Source organism: Erpetoichthys calabaricus, chromosome 11, assembly GCF_900747795.2.
Source record: "Erpetoichthys calabaricus chromosome 11, fErpCal1.3, whole genome shotgun sequence".
NCBI classification, from domain to species: Eukaryota; Metazoa; Chordata; class Cladistia; order Polypteriformes; family Polypteridae; genus Erpetoichthys; species Erpetoichthys calabaricus.
Genome location: NC_041404.2, coordinates 138,005,069 through 138,031,946, shown reverse-complemented (window position 1 = coordinate 138,031,946; position 26,878 = coordinate 138,005,069). Strand labels below are relative to the sequence as shown.

The window sequence follows — 26,878 nt, the reverse complement described above, 5'->3', positions numbered from 1 at the left end:
AACTACAGTTTTGTTTTGGTTTGAACCGCTAGCACCGCCCTCCCTTTACTCTTATTGGCTCATGGCTTGGTGTTTTCTTTTGAGGCAGCCAATCGCATTCTACTAAAGTCGACGCAAGCTCGGCTCATTTTGTGCTGCACCTGCTTAGTTTTTGTTCCGAAAAAGATCGTCGAATAACGCGTGATATCGGTTATTCTTTCGGAAGCCTGTCTTGTATTATTATGGGAAGTGTAGTCCAGGAAGAAGCGCCAACGCGTTCGCAGTCTGGTCGTGATAGACGTGGCTAAAACTACAGTTCCCAAAGTGCAATGCGGCAGTAGCTGGGCGTCGCAGAAACGGGCGTCACTCATATATAAAGCGTGCGCTGCGACGCTGCCCGTCTTCAGCCTCGAGCAGAGACTTTATCTTTCGTTTTGATGTTGTGGCGAAAATAACATCTGAAACCTAAAGGCTTCATACATATAAAACTTCAGTAGACGTTCTTCAAAGATGGCGGAAGGAGACAATAAAAGTGCAAATTTATTGGTGAGTGGCGTTCTTATTTTAATGATGTAAAGCAGTTAGGGCTAGTAGTTTGCTTTACGTGTCTGCAAGGTCAAGAAAGATTAAAGCCCCCGAAGCGCCAGCCGCGTAGGCCTTGAGCTGAGCTCGTGATGCGGGTTGTGTTTATTGCTAGCGTCAACTGTTTTTTTCTTCTTTTTGCTACCTTCAAGCTTATCTGTGCTTCGAACGGGAAGGGCGTCGTAAGGAAACTGTGAACGCGCAGCCGCGGCGGACAGGGGGCTGCAGTGTCCGCGAAGTGCGTCAGCGTTCCGGTATCGCCGTACCCTATCTTCCCTTGAGCGAGTGTGTCTGCATACAGCGATTTGCGCTAATTAACCCCCGGAAGTTGAGGGGAGTGTGAAAGATTTAAAAATAAAATAAAATAAATCGGAAGTTTTGAAATGGCGGGTGGGGATTCTAGCTGGATGTATAACTGGTTATATAGCGCCTTGCGTACATTGTGTGTATATATTTTAAAATGTATATTTTGTTCCTAGTTTCGTATTTTTCTATACGGATGTCATTCAGTGTAAGGCAGGAGAAGGACTGAAAATAAACGCGACAGCTGACGTCTCGTTTCCCAGGTTGTGCGGCACGATGAGCGACGTCCTCCTTCCCGAAGTGATCCAGAAACGGAGCGCCGCTTTGTGCCGCTCACAAGATTACAAAGGTCCAGCTGACAGTAATGCATGATGAGAACGCAAAGAAGACTCGCCCTGACTAATCTTTCGTCACGCATTTAATGCACCTCACACCCTCAAGGTCCCACAAATCAAACTTTCTTCCTTCTACAAGCTGAGAAACTCGTCCATTCTTTAATTAAATTTTAATGTAGTCCACATCCATCACTGTAACGTTGAACTGGCCGGCCCCTTCTAATTTCTTATTACAACTCCAGCTGCCTCAAAACTCTGCTGCAAGAGTCCTTACACAAAACTGCAACAATGAGCACATCACAGCCATTCTGCACCACCATTGCTGCCTCCTAGTATCTTCTTATAGATTAGAATAAAACATTTACTAAAAAAAAAAATAAAGCTTTAAATGACGTGGGACTGAACAACACCAGTGAGCTCCTTCAGCAAGCGGGAGCACAGTGATGGAGAAGGTTCACTGATTTAGATACTTTATTAATCCCACGGGGAAATTCACACACTCCAGCAGCAGCATATGGATACAAAAAACAATATTAAATTAAAGAGAGATAACAATGCAGGTATACAGACAGACAATAACTTTATGTAATGTCAACGTCCACCCCCCCGGGTGGAATTGAAGAGTCGCATAGTGTGATGGATGAACGATCTCCTCAGTCTGTTGGTGGAGCAGGACGGTGACAGCAGTCTGTCGCTGAAGCTGCTCCTCTGTCTGGAGATGATCCTGTTCAGTGGATGCAGTGGATTCTCCATGATTGACCGGAGTCTGCTCAGCGCCCGTCGCTCTGCCACGGATGTCGAACTGTCCAGCACCATGCCTACAATAGAGCCTGCCTTCCTCACCAGTTTGTCCAGGTGTGAGGCGATCTTCTTCTTTATGCTACCTCCCCAGCACACCACCACGTAGAAGAGGGCGCTCACCACCACCGTCTGATAGAACATCTGCAGCATCTTATTGCAGATGTTGAAGGACGCCAGCCTTCTAAGGAAGTATAGTTGGCTCTGTCCTCTTACACAGAGCATCAGTATTTGGGCAATCTTTGTGCCCCAAAGTGACCAAGCCTTCAGCTCTGTAGTGCCCAGACTTTGGAATGATCTCCCAAAATGAATGAAGTCTGCTGACTTGAGTCATTCTTTGTCCCAAAAAAAAAAAACTTGGAAAAATTTTAATTTGTTCATTAAGGTGTCTAACGTAACCCTGACAGTCTGACCTTTCGTTCAGGTTTCCCTGTCTGGCCCGAAGATCTGTTTGTTCCACAAATAACGTTCTACAGAATGCTACACGATAACTCCAATGTAATTTTTTTTTGTTGTTTTGGTTTTTCTGTTCTAGTTCAAAATTTTGTTCCCTGTGTATATCTTGTGTTTTATAGGGATTGTTAATTGTACCCAATGTTGTGTGTCCTGTTAATTTGCAATTCCTGGGAAGTACTTTCCACATTTGGAAGATAGATACTTTATTAATCCCAAGGGGAAATTCAAGGCAATGTGTTAGTTCTTCCTGGTGGTGCCCATGGCTTTGATGTAAATGTTTGCTGCATTTCTTGTACCTCAGAAGTCGGCTATTGGAGCCTAGGGCTGATGTCACACCCACATTGACCACATTCCAGTAAAATACAATTTATTTTAGTATAGCCCAAATCAGAGTGCTGCAGTGGACTTTAACAGGCCCTGCCTTCTGATAGCCCCCAGCCGGGACTCTTAAGACAAAGGAGGGGGGAAGAAAAAAAAAAAAACCTGGGGGGGGGGGGGGATGGATCAGGGAAAGATGAGACCCCTGTTGAGGTAGATTTAATATGCAAAAAAAAGGGGGGGGGGTCAATACAATATACAGAACAGGAAACAAGTCACCGTCAATGCAATATAAAACATTTAGAAACCCAATATGGACGTCTCCAGGAGAACCTTTTGGATGTGCAAAATGCCACGTAATGCGTCGTTCTATAATCGACATTATTCTGAAAAAAAAACGCAAACATCATAGCAACTTGTCCACACGTGGACAGAACTGTGTGTGTGACTGTTTTAAAGGATAGAAATTTGGTATTTTTGATCTTGGAAGTTTTTCTTTGCAAATGTGCTGTGTATACGTGTGCCATATGAAATTGTGGTCTAAAGTTGAGTGCTTTCTGTACATTTAAAACACACAAAAAAAAAAAAAAAAAAAATTTAATGTTGTCCCCACTGGTGGTTCTTATGGGAGGTCATGGGGCACGGAGGAAAAGCTTTCAAATTTAGCCAAGAGAGTTAGATACTTTATTAATCCCAAGGGTTTATTAAATTGTCTGGTATTAATCCACATCTTAGTTACGTGGTGTTTGTGAAATGGTTTATAATGTTATAAAATTCAGACTTTGTAAAAGACCTGCCATACATGATAGCTCAGCACTTTGTTTTCTAGCACATCCACCTTTCAGCCCCCAAGGGGTGTGGCTTCCTGTCACCTGAGCGAATCACAGTCCACTTTATTGTGTGTTTTTTATTTCCTCCCAATCACCACCTTCCATATTTTCAGTGCCTACCTGGAATTTTTGAGGAGATCCAAACCATTTGATTTACACAACATGTCTGCCACCTTAAAGTTGCAAAATAAATTTTTATTGTGAGACCGTTACCGCAAAACCGTCACGAGCGTGCGTAAGTATTCAGCCCCCCAAACCCAAAGTCGTTTCTTGAAGATACTTTATTAATCCCAATGGGAAATTCACATTCTCCAGCAGCAGCATACTGATACAATAAATAATATTAAAGAAGAATAATGCAGGTGAAAAACAGACAGTATTTTTGTATAATGTTAACGTTTACCCCCCAAGTGGAATTGAAGAGTTGCATAGTGTGGCGGAGGAACGATCTCCTCAGTCTGTCAGTGGAGCAGGACGGTGACAGCAGTCTGTGGCTGAAGCTGTTCATCTGTCTGGAGATGATCCTGTTGATGATCCTTACAGTCTCTGCTGTAATTCAGGCTGCAAGCCTTCAGATGGATTTCTCTCATTAGCGTCACACACATGGCCACTGGGATTGTCGTCCACTCCTCGGAGCAAAACTTTCTCCAGCTCTTTCAGATTTAGGCGGGTTGTGTTGGTGTACAGCCATCTTCAAGTCCTGCCTCAGATTCTCCATTGGATTGAGCTCTGGGCTTTGAAGTCATTTTCAGACATTTCAGTGGCTCCCTTTTTTTAAACCACACCAGTGTTACTTTAGTGGTATGTGAAGGGTCCTTCATTTTCTTGCTGGAAGGTGAATCTTCATCCCGGTCTTAAATCTTTGGCAGATTGAAGCAGGTTTTCCTCATTAAGAATCATCCCGTATTTGGTGCCATCTTTCCTTCAATCCTGGCCCGACAGCATGGACACCACCACCGTGTCGAGGACCCCATTTCAATAGCAAAAAGACTGGTGATGGCCAAAAAGTTCAATTCTGCTCTCATCTGAACTTTTCTGCCATGTCGTTGGGCAAACTCTGAACAGGTTTTCTTGTTTGTTTCATCACGGATTATTGTGAGTTTTGATAGGTGGCATTCTCTTACCAGGTTTGTAGGGGTGCCCTGTCCTTTTCCATTTTGTTATAATCAATTTAATGCTGCATTGTGGGATAGCCCAAGATCTAGGTTTACTTTGGAGAGGCCTCACTCAAATCCCAAACATGGAGAACAATCTGGTAGTGCACTGTCTGGCTGATCATTAAATGAAGTTACTTTCAGCTAAAACACGAAACATGTTCACCTTAAAGTCCCGAGCCTCCCTTTCACATATTCTTACAGACAGACGGACGCTTTAAGCTTAGATAAACAAACCCGGCTGTCTACGATCTAATCAACAAAACATCACACTCGAACTTTGGTTTGTTTTGTTTTTTTCTCTTTCTCTCTCTTAATTTCACACCCCTGAGTCGTATCTGGGCCTGAAATTAACACTCGGCTTGAAGAGCACTAACTGCCTTATGAATATTTAAAGACCTTCTGAGCTCATTGTTAAAGAACAATTTAGAAACCTTGAAGTTACACAATGTCTGCTAACCCATCTGAGCTGGGAGTCCACAGGTTAACAGCAGTTGGCTGATCCTAAAATAAAAATGCATTAAAATACACACACGCATACAGTAAAAGTACGGTGTGTGTATGTATATAATTATAGAGACACTTTATTAATCCCAAGGGGAAATTCACATACTGATAACAATATTAAATTAAAGACTGAGAACAATGCAGGTATACAGACAGACAATAACTTTGTATAATGTTAACGTTTAAACCAACCGTGTGGAATTGAAGAGTCGCATAGTGTGGTGGATGAACGATCTCCTCAGTCTGTCAGTGGAGCAGAACGGTGACAGCAGTCTGACGCTGAAGCTGCTCCTCTGTCTGGAGATGATCCTGTTCAGTGGATGCAGTGGATTCTCCATGATTGACCGGAGTCTGCTCAGCACCTGTCGCTCTGCCACAGATGTCAAACTGTCCAGCTCTGTGCCTACAATAGAGCCTGCCTTCCTCACCAGTTTGTCCCTTCTTCTTTATGCTGCCTCCCCAGCACACCACCGCGTAGAAGAGGGCGCTCGCCACAACCGTCTGATAGAACATCTGCAGCATCTTATTGCAGATGTTGGACGCCAGCCTTCTAAGGAAGTATAGTCGGCTCTGTCCTCTCTTGCTCAGACCATCAGTATTGGTAGGTAGTCCAGTCCAGTTTATCATCCAGCTGCACTCCCAGGTATTTATAGGTCTGCACCCTCTGCACACAATCACCTCTGATGATCACAGGGTCCACGAGGGGTCTGGTCCTCTTAAATCCACCACCAGCTCTTTGGTTTTCTGCTTGTGTTCAGGTGTAGGTGGTTTGAGTCACACCATTTAACAAAGTCCTTGATGAGGTTCCTATACTCCTCCTCCTCCTGCCCACGATAGCAGTGTCATCAGCGAACTTTTGCACGTGGCAGGACTCCGAGTTGTATTGGAAGATATGTGATTTTCTTTTTTGTTTTATTTTATTGTGTAGATAGAACTTTATTTAGTCTTCTTACACAAACTCTTCACTTCTCTATTTTTAATGACACATTTTAGGCTTTTTTTTTTTTTACAATGCGTGACTGTGTGTGTAATCACAAGACGCAGACTGATTATCTACAACTGTCTTGGCTTGAACAAACAAGACGTATTTGAGGAGTGTTTTATGCTTTTGTTTTCCATTGGGGTCCCACACTCCATAGGGTTCATGCTAAAATGGCAGCGCTGGCTCCTGTGTTTCAAATTTTATCAGATGCTTAACTTTACAACAGGAGCGCAGTTTTGCATACGAACCACGTTTGTGAAGAAACAACTTTGACTTGGAAAAATATCAAAACTGGTTCTTTAATGTGGGAAGAATTAATGGAGGTGGTCAACACCACAAGATTTTTGTAGTGTGTCTGTGGGGAATGTGTGCCCATCTGGCCAGAAGAGCGCTTGTGAGGTTTGGTACTGATGTTGGACGAGGAGACCAGGCTCATTTTATTGGCATTTCTCAGTAGGGTGGAGGCCACTAGAGTGCCTTTCTGGCCCTGCGCGCACATAGGCTGAATCCTGCTGAAGTGAAAAGGGGTCTTCCACCCAAACTGTCACCACAAAGCTGGCAATGTTTAAAACCTCTGTGTGCCGTAGCACTAACATTACTCTTCACTGGAACCAAGTAGGCACCATGCACTCCAGAAGGTCAGTCTCCTGGCATCCACCAAACCGGGATCAATCCATTAGACTATGAGATAAGATAATGAAACCTGATCCATCACTTTGGAGAACACACATCCATCGATGCCATGTCCAATGGTGGGCGTTCTGCTTTAACACCATTCCAGCTGATGCCTGGCATTTCATGTAGTGATCTTGGGCCCAGCCATGGAAACTCATTTGGTGAAGCTCCTGTTGCTTTCGGAGGCAGTTTGTTGTGGGTGATGCCACTTTGGATAGGTTTTTATTTATTTTTTTTAACATTATGCTATACACTTCTGTACTTGCCAGCCCTACTCTTGAGTTTGCACCGTCTTCCTGCTGTTGCTCCTTGATGCCTCCACGTAACCATAATGGCACAACTGACTGGGGAAGACCTAGCAGAGCAGACATTTTGTGTTCCGACTTCTGGCAAAGGTTGGCATCCTGTGACAGTGCCATGTTCAATGTCGCAGACTTCTTCAGTGTGTCTTATTCTGCTGCCAAGCCAATTGTTGTCCAGTGGAGATCGTATGGCTACAGTGGGTATAGAAAAGAATCGGATCCCGACATATTCCCATTTTATTTTTTGCTTCACAGCCTTAAATGAAAATGCTCAGAATGTTTCTTCCCAGCTTTACTTACTCCATGCCACCTGTGAAAGAGAAAATGGCTACAGTTCAGAAAAATGATAAAAAATCAAAAACAAGACCTACTGAGATGAATAACGGATCACCCCCCCATGTCAGTGTCATTTTGTTGACCCCCCTTTTTGCTTTAATGACAGCCTTGAGTCTGTTGGGATGCTCCTCTATCAGCTTTGCACACCCTGATTGAGTAATATTTGCCCGCTCTTCTTAGCAGACCACCAACACTCACCATCCAATGTGACCAAACTTGAACAGTTCTGCTATCTTCAGATCTTTCCACAGATTTTCACTGTGATTTAGGTCTGGGCTCTGACTGGCCGCACCAGAACATTCACTTTTTTCTCCTTCAGCCACTGGGTGGTCAATTTTAGCAGACCACCAACACTCACCATCCAATGTGACCAAACTTGAACAGTTCTGCTATCTTCAGATCTTTCCACAGATTTTCACTGTGATTTAGGTCTGGGCTCTGACTGGCCGCACCAGAACATTCACTTTTTTCTCCTTCAGCCACTGGGTGGTCAATTTTGCTGTGTTCTTCGGGTCGTTGTCCTGTTTGAAAGGTGAACATTCTGCCCGTCTTCAACTTTCTGGCACAGGGTAGCAGGTTTTCCTCAATTTGACTGCATTTTGCCCATCCATTTTTCCTTCTACCCTAATGAGAGCCCCAGGCCCCCCCAAAGGATGCTGCCCCCTCCATGCTTTACTTGTAGGTATGGTGAGCTGCATTGGTGCACCATTTGGTATTGAGGCCAAAGAGTTTGATTTTGAGCTCATCTGACCAGAAGACCTTCTTCCACTTGGCATCAGAATCTTCAAGGTGCGTTCTGGCAAAACTCAAACGAAACTCAATGGTGGCCTTTCTTGAAAAGTGTGACCCTCCTGAACAAGCCACAATTGTGGAGTGCTTGTCAAATTGTTGTCACATGCACACCATTAATGACCACTCTGTGCCATCAAATCCTGTAACTCCTTCAAAGTGGCCATTAGCCTCTTGGTGGCCTCTCTTACCAGTTTCCTCCTTGCTCTTCCATCCAGTTTGGAGGGTCCTAGTGGTTACCAGACACTTCTTTATGATGGACTTTACTGAGCTCCTTGGGATTGATGAAGCCTGTCAGATCTCCTGGCTCATGTCTGTCTGAGATCTTTTGAAAGTCACTTGCCACCCACAGTCAGTTGTTTGCTGTCAGTGGCACTGCCAAGGAAGGGAATGAATGAGCCAGGAACAGCTTCACTAATCACACTCATTACAACTGAGCACAGGTGGAGGGAAGCCAGTAACCGCAATAGAAATGGGGGGGCACTGACACCGGAGTGAGTTGGGGGGGGGGGGGGCACTGACACCTGAGTGAGTTTGGGGGGGGTCCTTTTAATCTCAGGATTTCTTGTTTTTATTCTTCTGAACTGTAGCTGTGATGTCTTTCACTTGGATGTTAGAGATGGCATTGAGTCAGTAAAGCCGGAAAAAATATTAATTTGTGTGTGTGTTCATTTACGGCTGTAAAGCAAAAAAAAAAATGGGGGATTCTTTTCTATACCCACTGCAGGTGTTTGATTTTTAGGCACATGTTAACAATGAAAAATTCGATTGGCGGGCCATCCACACGCCTTGTTGTGTATTTTGTTGCTTTATTAAAACTACAGTACACTTCAGATCTCGAGTTTAATAACTTTGTTTGAGATTGGCTGCCGTCCGTCTGCAATGTGTGCACATTTTGTGTTGTAGGGAGGTCCGATCGCACACACTGACTGGCACAGCACTCTGGCAGACTGGTAGTTGAATGTCTGTAGGCACCGTAGCCCAATTTTATGCCATCTTGTCCTATTTTGTGCAAGTTTAGGTTGATTGTCTTATACTTTACATAATAAAAGCATATGAAATATAAAGTGCCTTTGACATTTGCAGTGCATTCAAATAAAATCCTTGACTTGCCAGTTGTGGCGCGGTGGTAGTGCTGCTGCTTTGCAGTAAGGAGACTGGAAGATTGTGGGTTCACTTCCCAGTTCCTCCCTGTGTGGATAGCGCTTGAGTAATGAATTATTAACTTAGTATTGGTGTTCTTTTTGTTCCCACCCCAGTTAAGTTGTAAGTGAATTTTGTGGCTGTCGCCTCATTTGTCCCCCTGCTCTTCCCCTTCAGGCGCAGGAGACGGCTCAGCTGGAGGAGCAGCTGCAGGCCTGGGGTGAGGTGATTCTGGCCGGAGATAAGATACTGAGGTGGGAGAAGCCCTGGTTCCCGGCTGCTCTCTGCGGAGTGGTGTCCTTTGTTTTCTTGTGAGTATCTTTGTGTCTCGCCGATGCCGTGAACTCTTAAAATTTTTTTTTTTTTTTATTTAAAGGTGGCTCACCATCTGCTGACGGTAATGCGAGATGTTCACCTCCTGTCCTTCCTCTTGACAGGTTGATCTATTATCTCGATCCCTCGGTGCTGACTGGCGTGTCCTGTGCCATCATGATTCTCTGTCTGGCTGATTATCTGGTCCCAACTCTTGCACCCAAAATTTTTGGATCTACCAAATGGTAAGTTAATAGGAAAGGGGGGGGGGGGGGGGGGTTTGTGTTGTGTCACAGCAAGCACATTAAAAATTCCTTGCACTTCAGGACAACTCTTGCTGGGCTTTGGCTCAAGTGGTTAAGAATGTGAACCTTGAGCTTTACACTGCACTGTCTGTCCCCCATCTATGGACTTCTGTCCCCCTTTGTCATCTCATTCATCGTCCCAACTCTGCAAGTCCCCTTATTGTGCCTGTGGTCCAGTGGGAGAGGCTCTTTTTCAGATTCATTTCTTAAATTTGTCAATTCTACCATCCTTTACCATGTGATTGATTGGAAATACGAGCTTCCCAGTAGGAATTTTAACAGAATTGTGGTTTGAAGTGGAGTTTGGTGAGAGGTCAAAGTTACCATAAATACTCCCGGATAAGTCGGGGCTTTGATTTTTATCGTGTAATTTCTGGTATTTTATAATGTCGCTCGTATAAGTCGAATGCGGAAAACTCGCGCTATTGGTACACGAGATTACGGTATGTTGATGCCCACCCACCTGAGAGAGCAAACACGGAGCACTCGGCCTTTTTTCTTCTAGGTGGGTACGGCAATGCGCTGTATCAGCGTGTGCTCCTAACCTCTCTCTGTCTGTATTGTGCCCACACGATGATACCCAAACTATTCTAAAGTGCCGTTTGCACTGCTTTGTGTTTTTTGTATCTCGCACCCTCGTACTCCTTTATCGTAAGAGAATCCCTTACCTACGATGGAGCATTCGATCAGAAGAAAATATGAAGCTGATCTTAAAATTAAGTCACTGAAGTGGCGAAAGAAACTGGAAACTGTGCTGCTGCAACAAAATTCAATGTGTCCGAAAAACTGAGAAGAGATTGGAGGAGACAAGAAGATGTAAAATAATAAAATTTAAGGGTCGCATTTTTGAATGGGTGTATAAGTCGGGGTCTGATTTTTACGATTGGGTTTCAAGACCCAACTTATGCATGAGCGTATACGGGAATTTAAGAAACGAGCATAAATGCAACCACAGAATGTTTTTTTGGAGTAAAGCAACACGAGCAAAGCTTTAATTTTCCCAGACCGTGCCCTTTTTATGCCAATTCAGAAACCACTGAATGGCAGTCCTGTTCAAATACGCCAACTGGATTTTATCGTGAATGCAATGGGGTGGCAGCCTTTGACCGCACTCTAAATCCTTTAGCGCATAAGGAAGGTGCCCCCCTAAACCGACTCGATGTGGAAGCACACGTTTTTTCCTCCACAAATGAAATCCATGAAACAGGCTGGTGAATAACATCATGAAGCATCTTATGTAAAAGATTTTGCTATTGTGCCAAAAATGTCTCTTGTAGCTTCTGCCCACCTTTTAAAGTAACTGCCACACACCCTTCAAATAAGGCCGTGAAGTCGGTGGTACGGAGCTTTGTGAAACTTTAATCGATTTTTATATTTTCATTTAAACATGAAGGTCTGGTCAGTGTGTGTTTAAACTTGTACGTCATGCCTTCTAAAAGCAGCAAGGATTAAATCCTCGTGCCCGCCACCTGGCTCAGCGGCCTGCGAGCGCTTTTATAATTCACCACAGTCCTGTGGAGATCATATGCTGCTTGGCTGTCCTTGCAGTGGAAGACGTGAAACATTTGTGGCCCTCGGCCAGCTGCTGTCACAGGACGTATTGCTCTCGGATATCCTAGACGGGTCAAACTGTTCTCAAAGCTCTGACCCCGACTGGTTTACTGCTCGGCCGGACTGTTTGTTCGACTCTGCAGGTTTCAAATTCAGCTTTTAGCTGATGAATGTATAATCGGTCCCAGCCTGCACTGCACGTTATGTGGCTCTTGTGTGTGTATTACTTCTGTGTGGCTTGATGGTAGGAGCGTTTGACGTTGCCGCTCCCCTCCAGACTCCTTCTTGACATACAGGAGTCTGTAGAATCCAACACGGTCAGCTCAGCTCGGGCATAACTAATCGACAAATGGGGACAAATCTCCGATGAAGCATGAGGATGGTGGAAAAAGTCAAAAACCAAACCAATAAGTGTCCACAGTGCAGTTCATAAAATAAATCCATAAAACCAGGTGAAAAGTTGGGGGATAAACTGTAATCCATTAAAATTAGGGGATAAAATTCAGTCTCTCTAACTCGGGGAGTGTGTCCTCAATCACAGTCTTGGAGGGCCGCAATGGCTACGGGTTTTCATTGCAGCCAGTGTCCTAATTAGAACTCCATCCTTGCTGCTGATAATAGATTTGTCTAAAGAATAAAAGGTGCTAAAGAGGCAGAGCATTAAACTGAGTTCCTTTGTAGATCATCCATCCGTTATTCAACCTACAGGGACATGGGGGGGCTCTGCTGGAGCCAATCCCAGCCAACACCGGGCGCAAGGCAGGAAACAAACCCCGGGCAGGGCGCCAGCCCACCGCAGCCTTTGTAGATCAGAGGTCCTCAATTACAGTCCTGGAGGTCTGCTATGGCTGCAGGTTTCCACTTTAACCAGTTTCTTAATTAGAACCCTTTTATTTATGACTAAAGCAATACGTTTTTTTGGGCTTAATTTTAGTTCGCTTGCCTGTTACCATTCAGGATCCTTAAAACTTAAATGCAGCTGCTAAAATTTAAAATAGGCAATTAATTGTTGACAGTTTTCTTAATTGGACATTAGAGAACCAATAAACCAGCAGCTATCGTGCTTACCATGAAGTATCTGGGATTTAAAAATATGGGGAAAGTGGAAGGAGCGTTAAGTTTAACCCTTAAACAGCCAGAGCCAGCTATAGCTAAATGGGGGAGGCAGCTTGATGGATGAGGTCTCCAGGAGTCTAAAATTATCCAAATCTTATTATATGATATCATCTACTGTTAAATTCTGCTCTGTACTTCTAAAAAAAATTATTTTTTATTGAGGATTTGTTCTGTGTATTGTATTGTATTGACCCCGTTTTCTTTTTGACACCCACTGCATGCCCAACCTACCTGATGAGGGGTCTCTCTTTGAACTGCCTTTCCTGAGGTTTCTTCCATTTTTTTTTTCCCCCCACTAATGATTTTTTGGGAGTTTTTCCTTGTCTTCTTAGAGAGTCAAGGCTGGGGGGCTGTCAAGAGGCAGGGCCTGTTAAAGCCCATTGCGGCACTTCCAGTGTGATTTGGGCTATACAAAAATAAACTGTACTGTGTGCTGTAGTCTGTTCCCAATGCAATTTGGCAGCACGCCGGAGCAGAGTATATTTGGCAAAGTACATTCATTGAACACCGCAACTGGCTAAAGTCGCTTCCCAGAGTAATTTGCCAGCACGCCGGAGCTGATCAGTCCGTGCTGTACATTCGTTGAGCAGCCAGCTCGTGACCACTGGCGCCCCCTGCAGCATCACAGTCCCTGGGATTCGGCCGATGCCCTAGACTGGCCTCTGTGTGCAGCCAGTTGAAGTGCAGTTGGTCTCGGTGATTTACTGAATTTCATCGATGGCGTCGGTTGCACCTTGTACATATCATCGTAGATTGTTGCAGCAGTTTTTTTTAATAGTTTTTACAGTTCATTGGCAGTGTAGATGCATTTTTTCCAACGTTCAGCAGCTCTAACTTTAAAAATGGGATTCAACAAAAGCCTGACACGCAAAAATGATTCCACAGACACACTCACTATCTTCGTTTTTAAAAGTTTTAGTTAAGTTTCAAAGTAAAACGGTTCACACAAAAAAAGAAAATTTAAAATAGCAAAAAAAAATTTATTTTATGAAAAATTTAGTTCTAAGCCTAATCTTGTTACATCTTAAGTGGTTTACTATTCTCATTTCTGAACCATTTCAAAATGGTCAGAAAACTGTGTGCTTCTCCCATTTTGGAGTTGAAAATGGGACTTTGAAGCCCCTGTTTACTGGGACCTGCTCTAAATACAATGAAGCTGTTAGAACCTTCTTGCTATAACACACACTGTGATATCTCTTACTAACTTGTAGGGGGAAAAGACCATACCATTGTCTAGGACTATGGAAGAAATTGTATTCTGTTCAAATTAAGCAAACATTAATAGGAGTTTAATTCAAAACTTTAACTTTCTAAGATTGGCTCTTACAGGCAGTGTGTAAAATGATCAGTGTTGCAGTAATTGTGATGCTCTTTGCTTGGGGGAAAAAAAAAAAAAAAATGTATCCGATTTTCTTTGTGAATTGTGACGTTTACTTAAGTATTTGGCGTCCAGGGGTGCATTAACCCCTAAGTATGTGGCAGTTTAAGGGTTAAATCTATTCTGGTCCACCAAACACCTGGAGAACGTTCTGACAGAAGGAAACTCTGCAGTGCAGTTACAATTTACTCTTGGATGAATGCAAGCATTGACAACAAGCTAGATAGTTCAATACCAAGTTTCATTCTCCGCATGGGCAGTCTTCTAATTGGGGGGAAACTAGTTGGAATTAAAAACCTGCAGGACTGTGATGGAGGACCCCCTGCTCTAACTCCTCCCGATCTCGGCTCACCCATCACTCGCGGAGACTCGGCAACCACACACTCCTTTCTGCCGACCCCCGTCTTGGCTGCCAGACTGTCCGAGGTCGGCTCCCCTCCCAGAGGTCACCTGCCATGCTCGCCCCACTCCACCCAAATGTTCAGTCGGGCGGACTAGCCAGGGACATTCTTAGGCATCCGCGTAGGGCCCCACCCCAACCCCGACTTACACCTTTTTTTTTTTTTTTTTTTTTTTTTTTGTTGTCGGGCTGTGGGTCTGGGGCCCCTGTCATGCCCCTGGCACTGCAGCTACCTGTGCCAGTCCCAGGCAATTCAGTTCAGTGCATCTTAGTCTTATTAACAATGTTAATTTATTATCCAAATTGCAATCTTCACCTAAATCCCTAATATTGTAACACCGTCATAACTTTGCCAAATGCACTATTGCAAACGTTAATTTTAGAGATTAGTTTCGGATTCATTCAGAGAGATCCCCATAAAATCGTGAAATATCCCAATAATTTTCTAATAAATAATAAATTTCCTATTGGGATTAATAAAGTATCTATCTAATATTACCGGCCTTTACCAGATTCAGAACAAAATCAGTATTTTACCACTCTGTATACACACAAGTGTACGTGTAGGCCTACTGGTCATCGAAGTCCTTTTCTGGATGTTAACTCTTTCAGGGCTGATGTCGACTTTTGTCAAAAGGAGGCGTTGAGGATGGTAATCAACTGTAAGCTTTGATAAAACCAACTGTTGGGTTTTAGTTGGACTCTTGTTGCTAGAAGGAAAAGTTAGCTTCACTGATTTGACTGAGATTTCCTGCAGTTCCCGAGTAACAAGACACAAACAATGGCACAAATATCTGGCGAGAGATCAAAGTGAATGTGTAAAGCAATATACTCCGTGGATGACGTTTTGCCTATTATCTCTGAACTGGACTATGACTTGCCGGACTCCGATTTTGATATGAGTGATCGAAAACGAATGTCATGTTCCAGCTTCAGCTGATTGGTCCCCAGCTACTCGTGGTGCTGAACAGGTTCATGTAGCCAGTGAGGACTGCCACTTAACTATGATATGAGGTTGAAACCAGATTGCAATAAACTGCGACCATGACCCACACGAAGACAGCCTGGCAGCAAGCCTGACGCACCTTCTTGGCAAACTGGCAGCTGCAGCATGCAGCAACAGACGTTTTATGTTGATTTCTGTGTGAAACCATTGCTTTTCAGAAATGATGTTTTTGGAAAGAAAATTCAGCCCTCAAAAGAGTTAAAACACCTTCCTGAGCGCTATACCCCCCCCCCCCCCCCCCCCCCCCCAACCATCCGGGTTGAACCGCGTAGGGCCCTGAACTGGCCTCTGGACTGCAACAGCCTACGCTCAGTAGTTGGTTTTTATTTTTTATAATTCTAGCTGTGATGTCTTTCACTTGATGTTATAGATGGCATTGAGTAAGTCAAGCTGAGAGAAATATATTGGTTTGTGTGTTTTCATTTAAGGCTGTAAAGCAAAAAAAAAAAGAATATTTCAAAGGGGGGGTTCTTTCTATACCCACTGTATAGTTTTTGTTTCCCTGTTGTGTGTGTGTGTGTGTGTGTGAGATTGTCTTTCAGCCATCCATTCAGAATCGGAATTGCTTTCTTTTATTTCTAATCCTCCTAAACACATTTTAAAAATTTGTTCTCCAGTTTAAGAAAACAAAGCCTAAATTCCAGTCCTCTCATTATTGAACAAAACAGCGTATGAAAACCCAATCTGTGATATTTGGTATCGGCCCAGCCCTGCCTGACCTGTGAGAGCTCCTCAGGTCACTCAGGCGGGTGTTGTTTGTGTCGCTGTGGAGCGTTCCGTCTTCTAACATCTCGACTGTTCCCCTCCATTTTTCAGGACTACAGAGCAGCAGCAGCGGTTCCATGAGATCTGTGGGAACCTTGTGAAAACCCAGCGCCGCGTGCTTGGCTGGGGCAGGCGGGTCTTTGCTTTGAAGGAAGAGAAACCCAAAATGGTACGGTACTTGTTTTAAACCTGTATTATCTGCCCCCATAATGTATACAGCAGAACTTGTGGTGTCTCCTCGGAGTAATTGTGACGGGAACAGGCCACTCGGCTCAACTAGCTTAAAGGTTTAATGTGCACCTGATAACTGCCCCCACGTGAGTGTGTGAGGGGTGCTTTAATGGATTGGTAACCCCACCCAGGATTTGTCCTTGCACTCTTCATTTTTCTCCCCTGATGCTTTGAGATAACCCTGCAGAGGGTCATGGGGAACCGGAGTAAGTGTTGTGTTCTAGCTAGCGAAGCGGGGGGGCACACGCACTCTCTGGGATGTTCTTTCACTAGGGCTACAGCTTTTAAAGGCATCGCTTCTCCAGTCTGTCTTGGGAGGGTCAGGTTGGGGACCCTGCACTGGTACAGTGTATTGCTGCACCCACCACACGATGAAACTGCTCGGGATCCCAGTTGGCAACTTCTATTTCTAGTAAATTTGAAACCCGTGATGCCATTCAGTGCAGCCAATTGCATGTTCTTAACTCTTTCAGGGCAGATGTCTCCTTTTGTTCCAAAAGGAGGGGTTGGCACTGGCAATCCACTGTAAATGGTGACAAACCCCCTGTTTTAGCTGGACTCTCTTTGCTAGAAGGAAAGTTAGCTTCATGGGGTTGACTGAGATTCCCTGCGCAAGTAGCAAATAACAGCAAAAATGGCATCGACATCTGGCGAGACAGAAGTGATTACATAAAGAGTAATACTCTGCGGACAACGTTTTGCGTATTATCACTGAATTGCACTCTGACTTGTCGGACTCCGATATTTATGCAAGTAATCGAAAACTAACGAGAGCTGCCACATCAGCCGATCGTGGTGCTGACGGGGCAGGGTTCACCTGGAAAGACCTCCACTTGCAATGATGAGGTACAAACCAGACTGTGATGCACTGTCACCGCGACTGCTGCTACCACCTCCGACCCCGTGAAGACGCATTCCTGCCAGCCGTCGTGCCTCCCGTGAGCAGCTTGAGCCGCTGGAGACTGCAAACTGGTTTGCCACAGCAACAGATTTTATGTTGATTTGTGTGAAACCATTGCTTTGTGTCCTTTTCAGAAACATGAGTTGTTTGGGGGGGGAAAATATTCAGCCCTCAAAGAGTTAATGCCCACTGCACTGGTGGCACAGTTTTTTGATTTTACTGCCTGCAGCTACAAACTGCGGTCTGCCTTGCATTTGTTTTTTAAAGGTGCCTGGAGGGTTGTGCTCAGTTAGCCTGCTTGGCAAGCAAGCGTGTAATGGCTGGCATTGGGCACACATCCTCCTTATGGAATCATCCCAGAAGTGCATGAGCCTTGGCTTATATTGTGTGATTTGCTGCCATCTAGTGGATTAAACCAGACCGTCCATTGTAGGTGGCCATTAAGGATGTTCAGAAACAATTCCCACCTTTTAACCATTTTGATGTTGACTTTGTTGAAATAACAAAATAGCCGAAGAAGCCTTACACCCCTGTGTGTGTGTGTGTGCATACACAGCCAGGGCTGCCTACAGGATAACTGGCATTTCTCAATTTTGCTTTTGTTACACAAACAGGAAGGCCAGAGAGAGGCGTCAGTTTCTAGTTGAGCTCAAACTCTGTTTCTCTCTCTTCACAGTACTTCTTGACCGTCATAACAGCCCTGTCAGCGATGGCATGGATTGGACAGCAAGTTCACAATCTCTTCCTTACGTACCTAATTGGTAATTTTTTTTTTTTTTCTTTTTATACTATTGTTTTCATGTTAGTATGATGTACTAAGTTTAAGGTATAGGGAGGAAAGGACATGCAGTGGTACCTTGAAATACAAGAGCCCCAACGTACGAGTTTGAGACACGAGCCGTCACAAGGTCGATTTTTTTGCCTTGAGTTACGAGCCAAAATTTGAAATACGAGCCATCATAGAGCTTCTCGCCACACATTCTGAGGAACTGACGACGGATTAGTTGACAGAACTACAGACGTGGCAACATACGGAGGTTCTGCAGGAGATCGGGATCGTATAGGAGGAGGTTGTCTCTTAAAGTGAGGATAAAGGAAGTGTTGGCAATGTGGGGAAAAAGTTTTGAACTTTAAAGAAAAGAAACGCCCTGAAAAAGTTACAACTGTTCGTGCAGCGGCGCAATTTAATGACACTCGCCTAAGTCATTTCAGAAACATTCTAAAGAAACAAAGCTCCTTGGACAGGTTTCTATTGAAACGCCTTGAGAATGAAAGTGAGGAAAGTGTGGCAAAAAAGAAACTAGTGAAGTGAAAGAAAATAACATTACGATACGCTAATTGGCTTCACCAACATCTGTTTAATTTCTTAGGTTTTATTTTGTTTAAGTTTTTCTTAGGGCGGCGCAGTGGTAGCACTGCTGCCTTGCAGTTGGGAGACCTGTGGTTCGCTTCCCGGGTCCTCCCTGCGTGGAGTTTGCATGTTCTCCCTGTGTCTGCGTGGGTTTCCTCCCACAGTCCAAAGACATGCAGGTTAGGTGGATTGGCGATTCCAAATTGGCCCTAGTGTGTGTGTGTGTGTGTGTGTTTGTGTGTGTGTGTCCTGCGGTGGTGTTTTAGTTTGGGAAAATGGTTCAAAGGTTTTAACAGAAAATAAGCAGGCAAGAATCAGAGAGGAAAGGTCCAATACTTCAATTGTTTACTTGTTCAAATATAATATCAGTTACATACAATATAATAGCAATATACATGCAGATATAGGAATTGTACTATTGACTTACAGTAATATATATAAAGATATGTGATTTATACTATTAACTTACAGTAATACAGATATGTGAATTATACTATACTTACAGTAATATCAAAAGACCCAGAGCCATCATCCTAGACCAGTAGACTGAGGGAGCCCGCGTGTCAGTCTCGTCAGAGGATCAACTCGTGAGCCTGGTCCAATACCGGGCGGTGTGCACGTTCCCCACGGTTGAGCTTCCAAAGAAACTGAGGGCGGAACCTTCCCTTATATACTAATTGAGTGTCCTTGCCCAAAATGGCTTACGTGTAAGCAGTGTATACAGAAGTGATCAGTTTCTGCACACCTTCTTCCCACGGGACATCTTATTGTTTTTCTTCTACTTGGCCCTCACTGAGATGGTGCCTAGTATCAGAAGACACACAATAACAAGCGTTGCTTGCAATGAAGCCCCTCGAAGTGAAAAACAAGTACATGGCCTTGACTGTATTCCCATAACATTCTGAAACTCTTTATGAGAAGCAAGTTTTTGCACATTCTTTCGCTATCATCCCAAACATTCCAATCTTTGTAGCTGGTTTTGCACTGAAGCGACCAACCCCCCCTCTTACTCCTTTATTTCATCCCTTCTCCTGTTACAGAGAAAACCTTTTTATTACAGGTGGGTTGGCACCCTGCCCGGGATTGTTTCCTGCCTTGTGCCCTGTGTTGGCTGGGATTGGCTCCAGCAGACCCCCATGACCCTGTGTTCGGATTCAGCGGGTTGGAAAATGGATGGATGGAAGTATTTCTTGCGTTGAAAACATTTAACAAAAAATTGGGGTGGCTTTTTGGGGGCTGGCATGAATTACTCTCATTTCAATTAATTTCAATGGTGAAAATTGATTTGAGATACGAGCATTTTGAATTATAAGTTCGGTCACGGAACGAATTTAAACTTGTGTCTCAAGGTACCACTGTACTTCAAAATTTGGGAATGTTAATGCTTAATTTATGGTAGTGAGTTGTGTAATTTAGCCTTCTTTCTTGTTCATTGATGAATTGGCCCAAAAAAAAAAAAAAAAAATTTCCTTTTAACAAAGTTGGTCTGATCCGTAGGCGGCATTGACATTGATGTGCAGCGTTTGGATTTCAGGGGTCGTTGATTTGCTCTGCCATTTTTTTTGTCAAGTACAAGAATTAACTTTGCAAAGGCTAAAGTCCTTCTCTTTTTACTCGACTGGCCACTTTATATAAAAAAATAAGTGTCTCAGGTGTGAAGTGAAGGCTTTCAAGGTTGGTCCGGCAAATCTCCTCGCACTTCCACAGCCTGAAGTTTAAACAGAGAGGCTTGTGAGGGGACACTTGCTGTGGTTGCAGCTTTGTATTCTCTGCAGTTTTCACAAATCAGCAAGTCTGGCTTTTATCTAAAATGATCTTCCTTTTATTTTCCCCTTCTATTGTACATTTGGGAAAATGTGCCAATACAATCTTAGAAAGTCAGACATTGGCATTCTTGCCATAACTTTAAACCCCTTTATACCTTTTTTTTTTCTTTTCATGTTTTTCTCTGGAGTTAGTTGTATCCAAATACTGCTAATTTATGACCGTCAATGTCGCAAATGACACAAAGTGCTAAAGCAAAGCGGCTTCTTCAGCGTCCCGTTTGTATGCCGATTAGCAAGAAAATCAAATTCAAAACTGTGCACCGCCAGAACTACAGGTGTTCGTCCCAACAGACTTTGATTCATTAAGCTAACTGTAATTTACCAGTTCCTAATACTTTATACTTTATTGACGTATTTGTAACCTGACACAAGTGCACAGACTTGGCCCCATTACACACATTTTTAACCCTTTTACTTCAGGTGCATCAGCACTGTAATAAGGAGACCCTTCCAGATCGAGGGAATCTTCTATCTGATGGGATGGGGGGGGGGTGTCCCCCAACAGCACCTTCTAGTTGGCCCACCATGGCTACATCTCTGTTGCTGCCCTGTGGGTTGCCCTAATGGAAGCCCTGTCCCACCATACAGTGTAATGGGGGAAACGCACAGCCCTGGGTGGCCGGCCACCTCGGTCTTTCCACGGTAGTTTTCTCCCAATCAAGAAAGGAAATGGCAACCATTCCGGCTGGGATGTACAGCCATCTGCCCCATCCATATGTTATCTCCTCTGTATACGTCGTGTCTCTGCCACTCACATATGTGTGTTTCCCTTTTGCGATCTTTACTGTATTTTTTTTGAGACTTTTGAATTATAGTATTTGATCTCTAACCTGCCAAGTGTATCATGCCAACGTTTTTGAATTCTTTACAACTTTGTCTTCTACTCTTTTATTTCTGACCCAGCACTGAGCTGACCGCGCAGGAACTGTCTAATAATAACATTCACACGAATGAGAAGTGAGTGGACTGTGGGGTGTCCAGCCACTTCACGTCTCTGCCGCTCACGTATGTGGATTTCACTAAACACCAAATCTTTTAATTCTCACGGAATACGCCTCTTCATTGGGAAGAAACGCTACTTTTTCCCTGATACTAATGATGATCTTCAAGTCTCCAATTTAAAGTTTAAAGCCGAACAATATCTACATACTTCTGTCCTATGACCCATGTCTATATATTTGATCTTTGTTCGCTGCTCTGTTATTTCAGAGTCCTTTCCGTTTGTTTGCGCTAATGCGATCTTTACTATAATTTTTTTGAGACTTCAGAATTTTAGTACTTTCATTAACGACGTTCTACTTTTATTTTCGCCCCCCGCTCGGACCTGTTCAGTTTTCACTTCATCTCTTGGCACAAAGTCTCATCTTGCGGGATTTGAAATTATCTCTCTAAAAAATTCTTGTCTTGTCCTAGGATTTTGTATTTATGTATGTATGTATGTATGTTGCACACTGTTGGTCAAATTTTAAAACAGCCCTGTTTTCTTGCAGTTTGAAATTGTAAACTATTCAAATTCAGTGAATAACTTGAAATGGTACAACAGAAAACTGCCAGAGGTTTAAAAAAAATTTTGAGTTGTACCCAAAATAAAAACCCAATGGGTTATGGTTTCCATCTTTTCTGCATCAATGGAAGTTACTGAAGCCTTGAAAGTTGTTGCAGACAATTCCTACAGGTGGCCTAAAATGTTTTTGTTGTTTACTTCTAAACCCGCTGTGCTGGGACAAACTGTGTGTCCACATCCTCGGACACATTTTTGGACAATCTGTCGCTATCATAATGGTGAGAAAAACTGCTAATAACCAAGGAAGACAAAATGAAGTTCGAATCCTTTAAAAGTGAACTGCAAAGAAAGCCAAGATGTCAGCAAGTAGACTTGTCTACGCCAGCTAAACCCAGAGGGGTCTCCAACTCTGCTCCTGGAGCGCTGCTGGTTTTCATTCCTGCCAAGTAGTTTATTAGTGACCGGTTTTTGCTGCTAATTAACTTGTTGTCCATTCATTTAAATTGACTTGTGTAAGGTTCAGTCCTCTGAATTACAGCCTTCTTCTTCTTCCTCTCCCCCTTAACTCTTTCGGGGCTGATGTTGACATTTGTCAAAATTCAGGGCTAGAGGACAGTAATCAGCTGTAAACTGTAACAGAATTTGTCGTTACATTTTAGTTCAATTTTCATTGCTAGAAGAAAAGTTAGCTTTTTTTTGATTTGACCTTGGCTCCCTGCACGTGTGTGAATAGCGAAGAGCAAACCACTTCTGAAATGGCATCAACATCTGGTAAGAGACCAAAGCGACTGCACAAAGCAAAATGCTCTGTGGAAGATGTTTTGCGTATTATCACAGAATCAAACTCTGACTTGTCAAACTCCGATTTTGATGTAAGTGATCTGGAGATGGAGATAGATGCTGGTACCTCACTTTCATCATCATCATCATCATGAGTTGATCGGCCCCCAGCTCAGCGTGATGCTGAACACATTTGTGTAGCTGATGCGCCTACAAGATTGTTTGCCTGGGAGGGCTGCCACTTCCGATGGGTGACGAGGTACAAACCGGATTGCACCTCATTGTGACTGCCACCACCAAGCAGAGACAGTCCGGCAGGTGACCCTTCTCTTATTCTTGCAGGCCATCGAGCCGTGCCTGCACAGCTGCTACCGCCAGAAACAGCAAACAGACGTTTTATGTTGATTTTATGGTGAAACGGTTGTTTTGTGTGCTTTTATAGAAAACTGAACGGAGTTTTTTGGAAAAAAAATTTTTATTCAGCCCTCAAGAGTTAAATGGCAGCCACACTGAAATGGGATGAGGGAGTTAGTGAGCCAACTAAGTCTGGGCGTCAGACTCCAATCTGTTTCACTCCAGCCAGTTTCTTTATTAGAAGCTGATTGTTGTTGTGAATTTAATCCCATTCTTTAATTCCATGGCTTGCTGGTGTTCTGATTCTGCCATAGCAGACATTTCCAAAGCTGTCCTCTAAAATAAATGGTTTATGGACATGAGCAGATCAACATTCCTGAGACCGTCACCCTTCTTTATTTTCAGATATTAAATGATGGCGCAGGTTAGCTGGTCGTGTGTTTGCTCATTTTTGTATGCCAGGCGCAATTGAGGGGTCCAGTTGTTCAATAGCAAGTCCAATTACAATTCAGGCAAAGGAATTGGCAGCAAAAAACTGGTCACCAACTAAGAACTTGGTTAGAATGAAAACCCAGAGCCACAGTAGTGTTGTAGCACCAGAGCTTGGAGACCCCTGATCTAAACGAACTTGGAAACTTGGACAGGAGCAGGTCAGGTGTGGCAGATCCAAAGCCACAGCAGAATCACAAAGACCTTGCAGAACAACAACTTCAAGCCCTGCATAGCAGCAGTCCATGATGGATAGATAGATAATTTATTAATCCCAAGGGGAAATTCACATACTCCAGCAGCATCATACTGATAATAACAATATTAAATTAAAGAGTGATGACAATGCAGGTATAACGGACAATAACTTTGAATAATGTTAACGTCCACCCCCCGGGGTGGAACTGGAGTGTCGCATAGTGTGATGGAGGAACAATCTCCTCAGTCTGTCAGTGGAGCAGGACAGTGACAGCAGTCTGTCACTGAAGCTGCTCCTCTGTCTGGAGATGATCCTGTTCACTGGATGCAGTGGATTCTCCACGATTGACAGGAGTCTGCTCAGCGCCCGTCGCTCTGCCACAGATGTCAAACTGTCCAGCTCCATGCCAACAATAGAGCCTGCCTTCCTCACCAGTTTGTTCAGGCGTGAGGCGTCCTTCTTTATGCTGCCTCCCCAGCACACCACCATGTAGAAGAGGGCGCTCGCCAAAACCGTCTGATAGAACATCTGCAGCATCTTATTGCAGATGTTGAAGGACGCCAGCCTTCTAAGGAAGTACAGTAATCCCTCCTCCATCGCGGGGGTTGCGTTCCAGAGCCACCCGCGAAATAAGAAAATACGCGAAGTAGAAACCATATGTTTATATGGTTATTTTTATATTGTCATGCTTGGGTCACAGATTTGCGCAGAAACACAGGAGGTTGTAGAGCGACAGGAACGTTATTCAAACACTGCAAACAAACATTTGTCTCTTTTTCAAAAGTTTAAACTGTGCTCCATGACAAGACAGAGATGACAGTTCAGTCTCACAATTAAAAGAATGCAAACATATCTTCCTCTTCAAAGGACCAAATAAATCAATAGGGCTGTTTGGCTTGTAAGTATGCGAAGCACCGCGGCACAAAGCTGTTGAAGGCGGCAGCTCACACCCCCTCCGTCAGGAGCAGAGAGAGATGGAGAGAGAGATGGAGAGGGACAGATAAAAAAATCAATACGTGCCCTTTGAGCTTTTAAGTATGCGAAGCACCATGCAGCATACTTAAAAGCTGCACACAGAAGGTAGCAAAGTGAAGATAATCTTTCAGCATTTTTAGAGGAGCGTCCGTATCGTCTAGGTGTGCGAACAGCCCCCCTGCTCACACCCCCTACGTCAGGATAAGAGATAGTCAGCGCAAGAGAGAGAGAGAGAAAAGTAAGTTGGGTAGCTTCTCAGCCATCTGCCAATAGCGTCCCTTGTATGAAATCAACTGGGCAAACCAACTGAGGAAGCATGTACCAGAAATTAAAAGACCCAGTGTCCTCAAAAACCCGCGAACCAGCGAAAAATCCGCGATATATATTTAAATATGCTTACATATAAAATTCGCGATGGAGTGAAGCCGCGAAGGGCGAAGCGCGATATAGCGAGGGATTACTGTATAGTCGGCTCTGTCCTCTCTTGCACAGACCATCAGTATTGGCAGTCCAGTCCAATTTATCATCCAGCTGCACTCCCAGGTATTTATAGGTCTGTACCCTCTGAATACAGTCACCTCTGATGATCACTGGCCCTCCTAAAATCCACCACCAGCTCATTGGTTTTGCTGGTGTTCAGGTGTAGGTGGTTTGAGTCACACCATTTAACAAAGTCCTTGATTAGGTCCCTATACTCCTCCTCCTGCCCACTCCTGATGCTGCCCACGATAGCAGTGTCGTCAGCGAACTTTTGCACGTGGCAGGACTCCGAGTTGTATTGGAAGTCCGATGGCTGAACAGAACCGGAGAAAGTACAGTCCCCTGTGGCGCTCCTGTGCTGCTGACCACAATGTCAGACCTGCAGTTCCCGAGACGCACATACTGAGGTCTGTCTGTAAGATGGTCCACGATCCATTCCACCAGATATGAATCTACTCCCATCTCTGTCAGCTTGTCCCTAAGGAGCAGAGGTTGGATGGTGTTGAAGGTGCTAGAGAAGTCTAGAAACATAATTCTTACAGCACCACTGCCTCTGTCCAAGTGGGAGACGGATCAGTGTAGCATGTAGATGATGGCATCCTCCGCTCCCACCTTCTCCTGGTATGCAAACTGCAGAGGGTCAAGGGCGTGTGTGTGGACTTGACCAGTCGAGGGGCAGTAAGAAGGCCTTTGCTAAAATTGCAAAACAAGAAAGAGGTTTGCATGGGCCACAAACCACTGGCAGTTTCCATTCACTGTGACATTTAAAGCATCGAACAAGTGAACAGTGGGAAGTGTAGGTACTGTGCGAGGTGCCCACCACACAAGGTGTGGACTCTGGTAAATGTCCATGTATTTGCAAGTACGAGCAGCCTTCAGCTGTTAATTTTCTGTGTTTTGCGTGTCTCCTGATTTAGTTACGGTAGTAGAATACAAGTAAATCTCATTGGGCTGTGATCACATGACTGAAACCACAACTAGCCATTGGTTTGAATAAAAACCCGCAGCCACAACGTGAAGTGCTGCATGATTTCCTACTCCATGACTTGCTTTCTTACCCATCATGCCTTTCTTTCACTCCAGTTACCTTTCTGCTGATGCTGCCAGGCCTCAATCAACATGGGCTCATCAGCCGGTATGTGGGCATGGCGAAGCGAGAGGTCAACAAGCTGCTGAAACAGAAGGAGAAGAAGACGGAGTAAAGACCCCCCCCTCTACCCCCAGGGTCCCACTCCTGCCCAACCAGCAGAGAGAGAGAGAGCGAGTGTTTTTGTTTCCCTCCGGTTGGCTTCTTTCACCACGGCAAGCCAAGGCCACCTCCTCGGCTCGAGCACGGTGCCAACACGCCGGTCGTTTTGTGTTGTAGGGTGCCGAGCTGAAGCGCCACACTGAAATATCTTGGAACTGCAGGCACAAATGCTTTTTAGCCATCTTGTGTTTCCGAGTGGGCTCCGAGTTGTTTTTTT

At 44.2% G+C, this 26,878-nt stretch overlaps 2 protein-coding genes across 2 annotated transcripts in view; both read left to right on the top strand.

Moving 5' to 3' along the window:
- Window positions 1-365: 365 nt before the first annotated feature.
- On the top strand, window positions 366-26,878 carry arl6ip1 (ADP-ribosylation factor-like 6 interacting protein 1). Its single transcript, XM_028814076.2, has 6 exons — window positions 366-525; window positions 9,667-9,800; window positions 9,927-10,046; window positions 16,374-16,491; window positions 18,131-18,215; window positions 26,496-26,878. Exons 1-6 carry the CDS (start codon window positions 490-492, stop codon window positions 26,612-26,614), a joined length of 612 nt encoding a protein of 203 aa, XP_028669909.1. The 5' UTR covers window positions 366-489; the 3' UTR covers window positions 26,615-26,878.
- The window catches only part of rps15a (ribosomal protein S15a), a 61,497-nt gene continuing 41,909 nt past the window's right edge, over window positions 7,291-26,878 (top strand). Inside the window, exon 1 of the mRNA XM_051933949.1 lies at window positions 7,291-7,308. The gene's annotated coding sequence lies outside the window, so the exon portion shown is untranslated. The remainder of the gene's footprint in view (window positions 7,309-26,878) is intronic.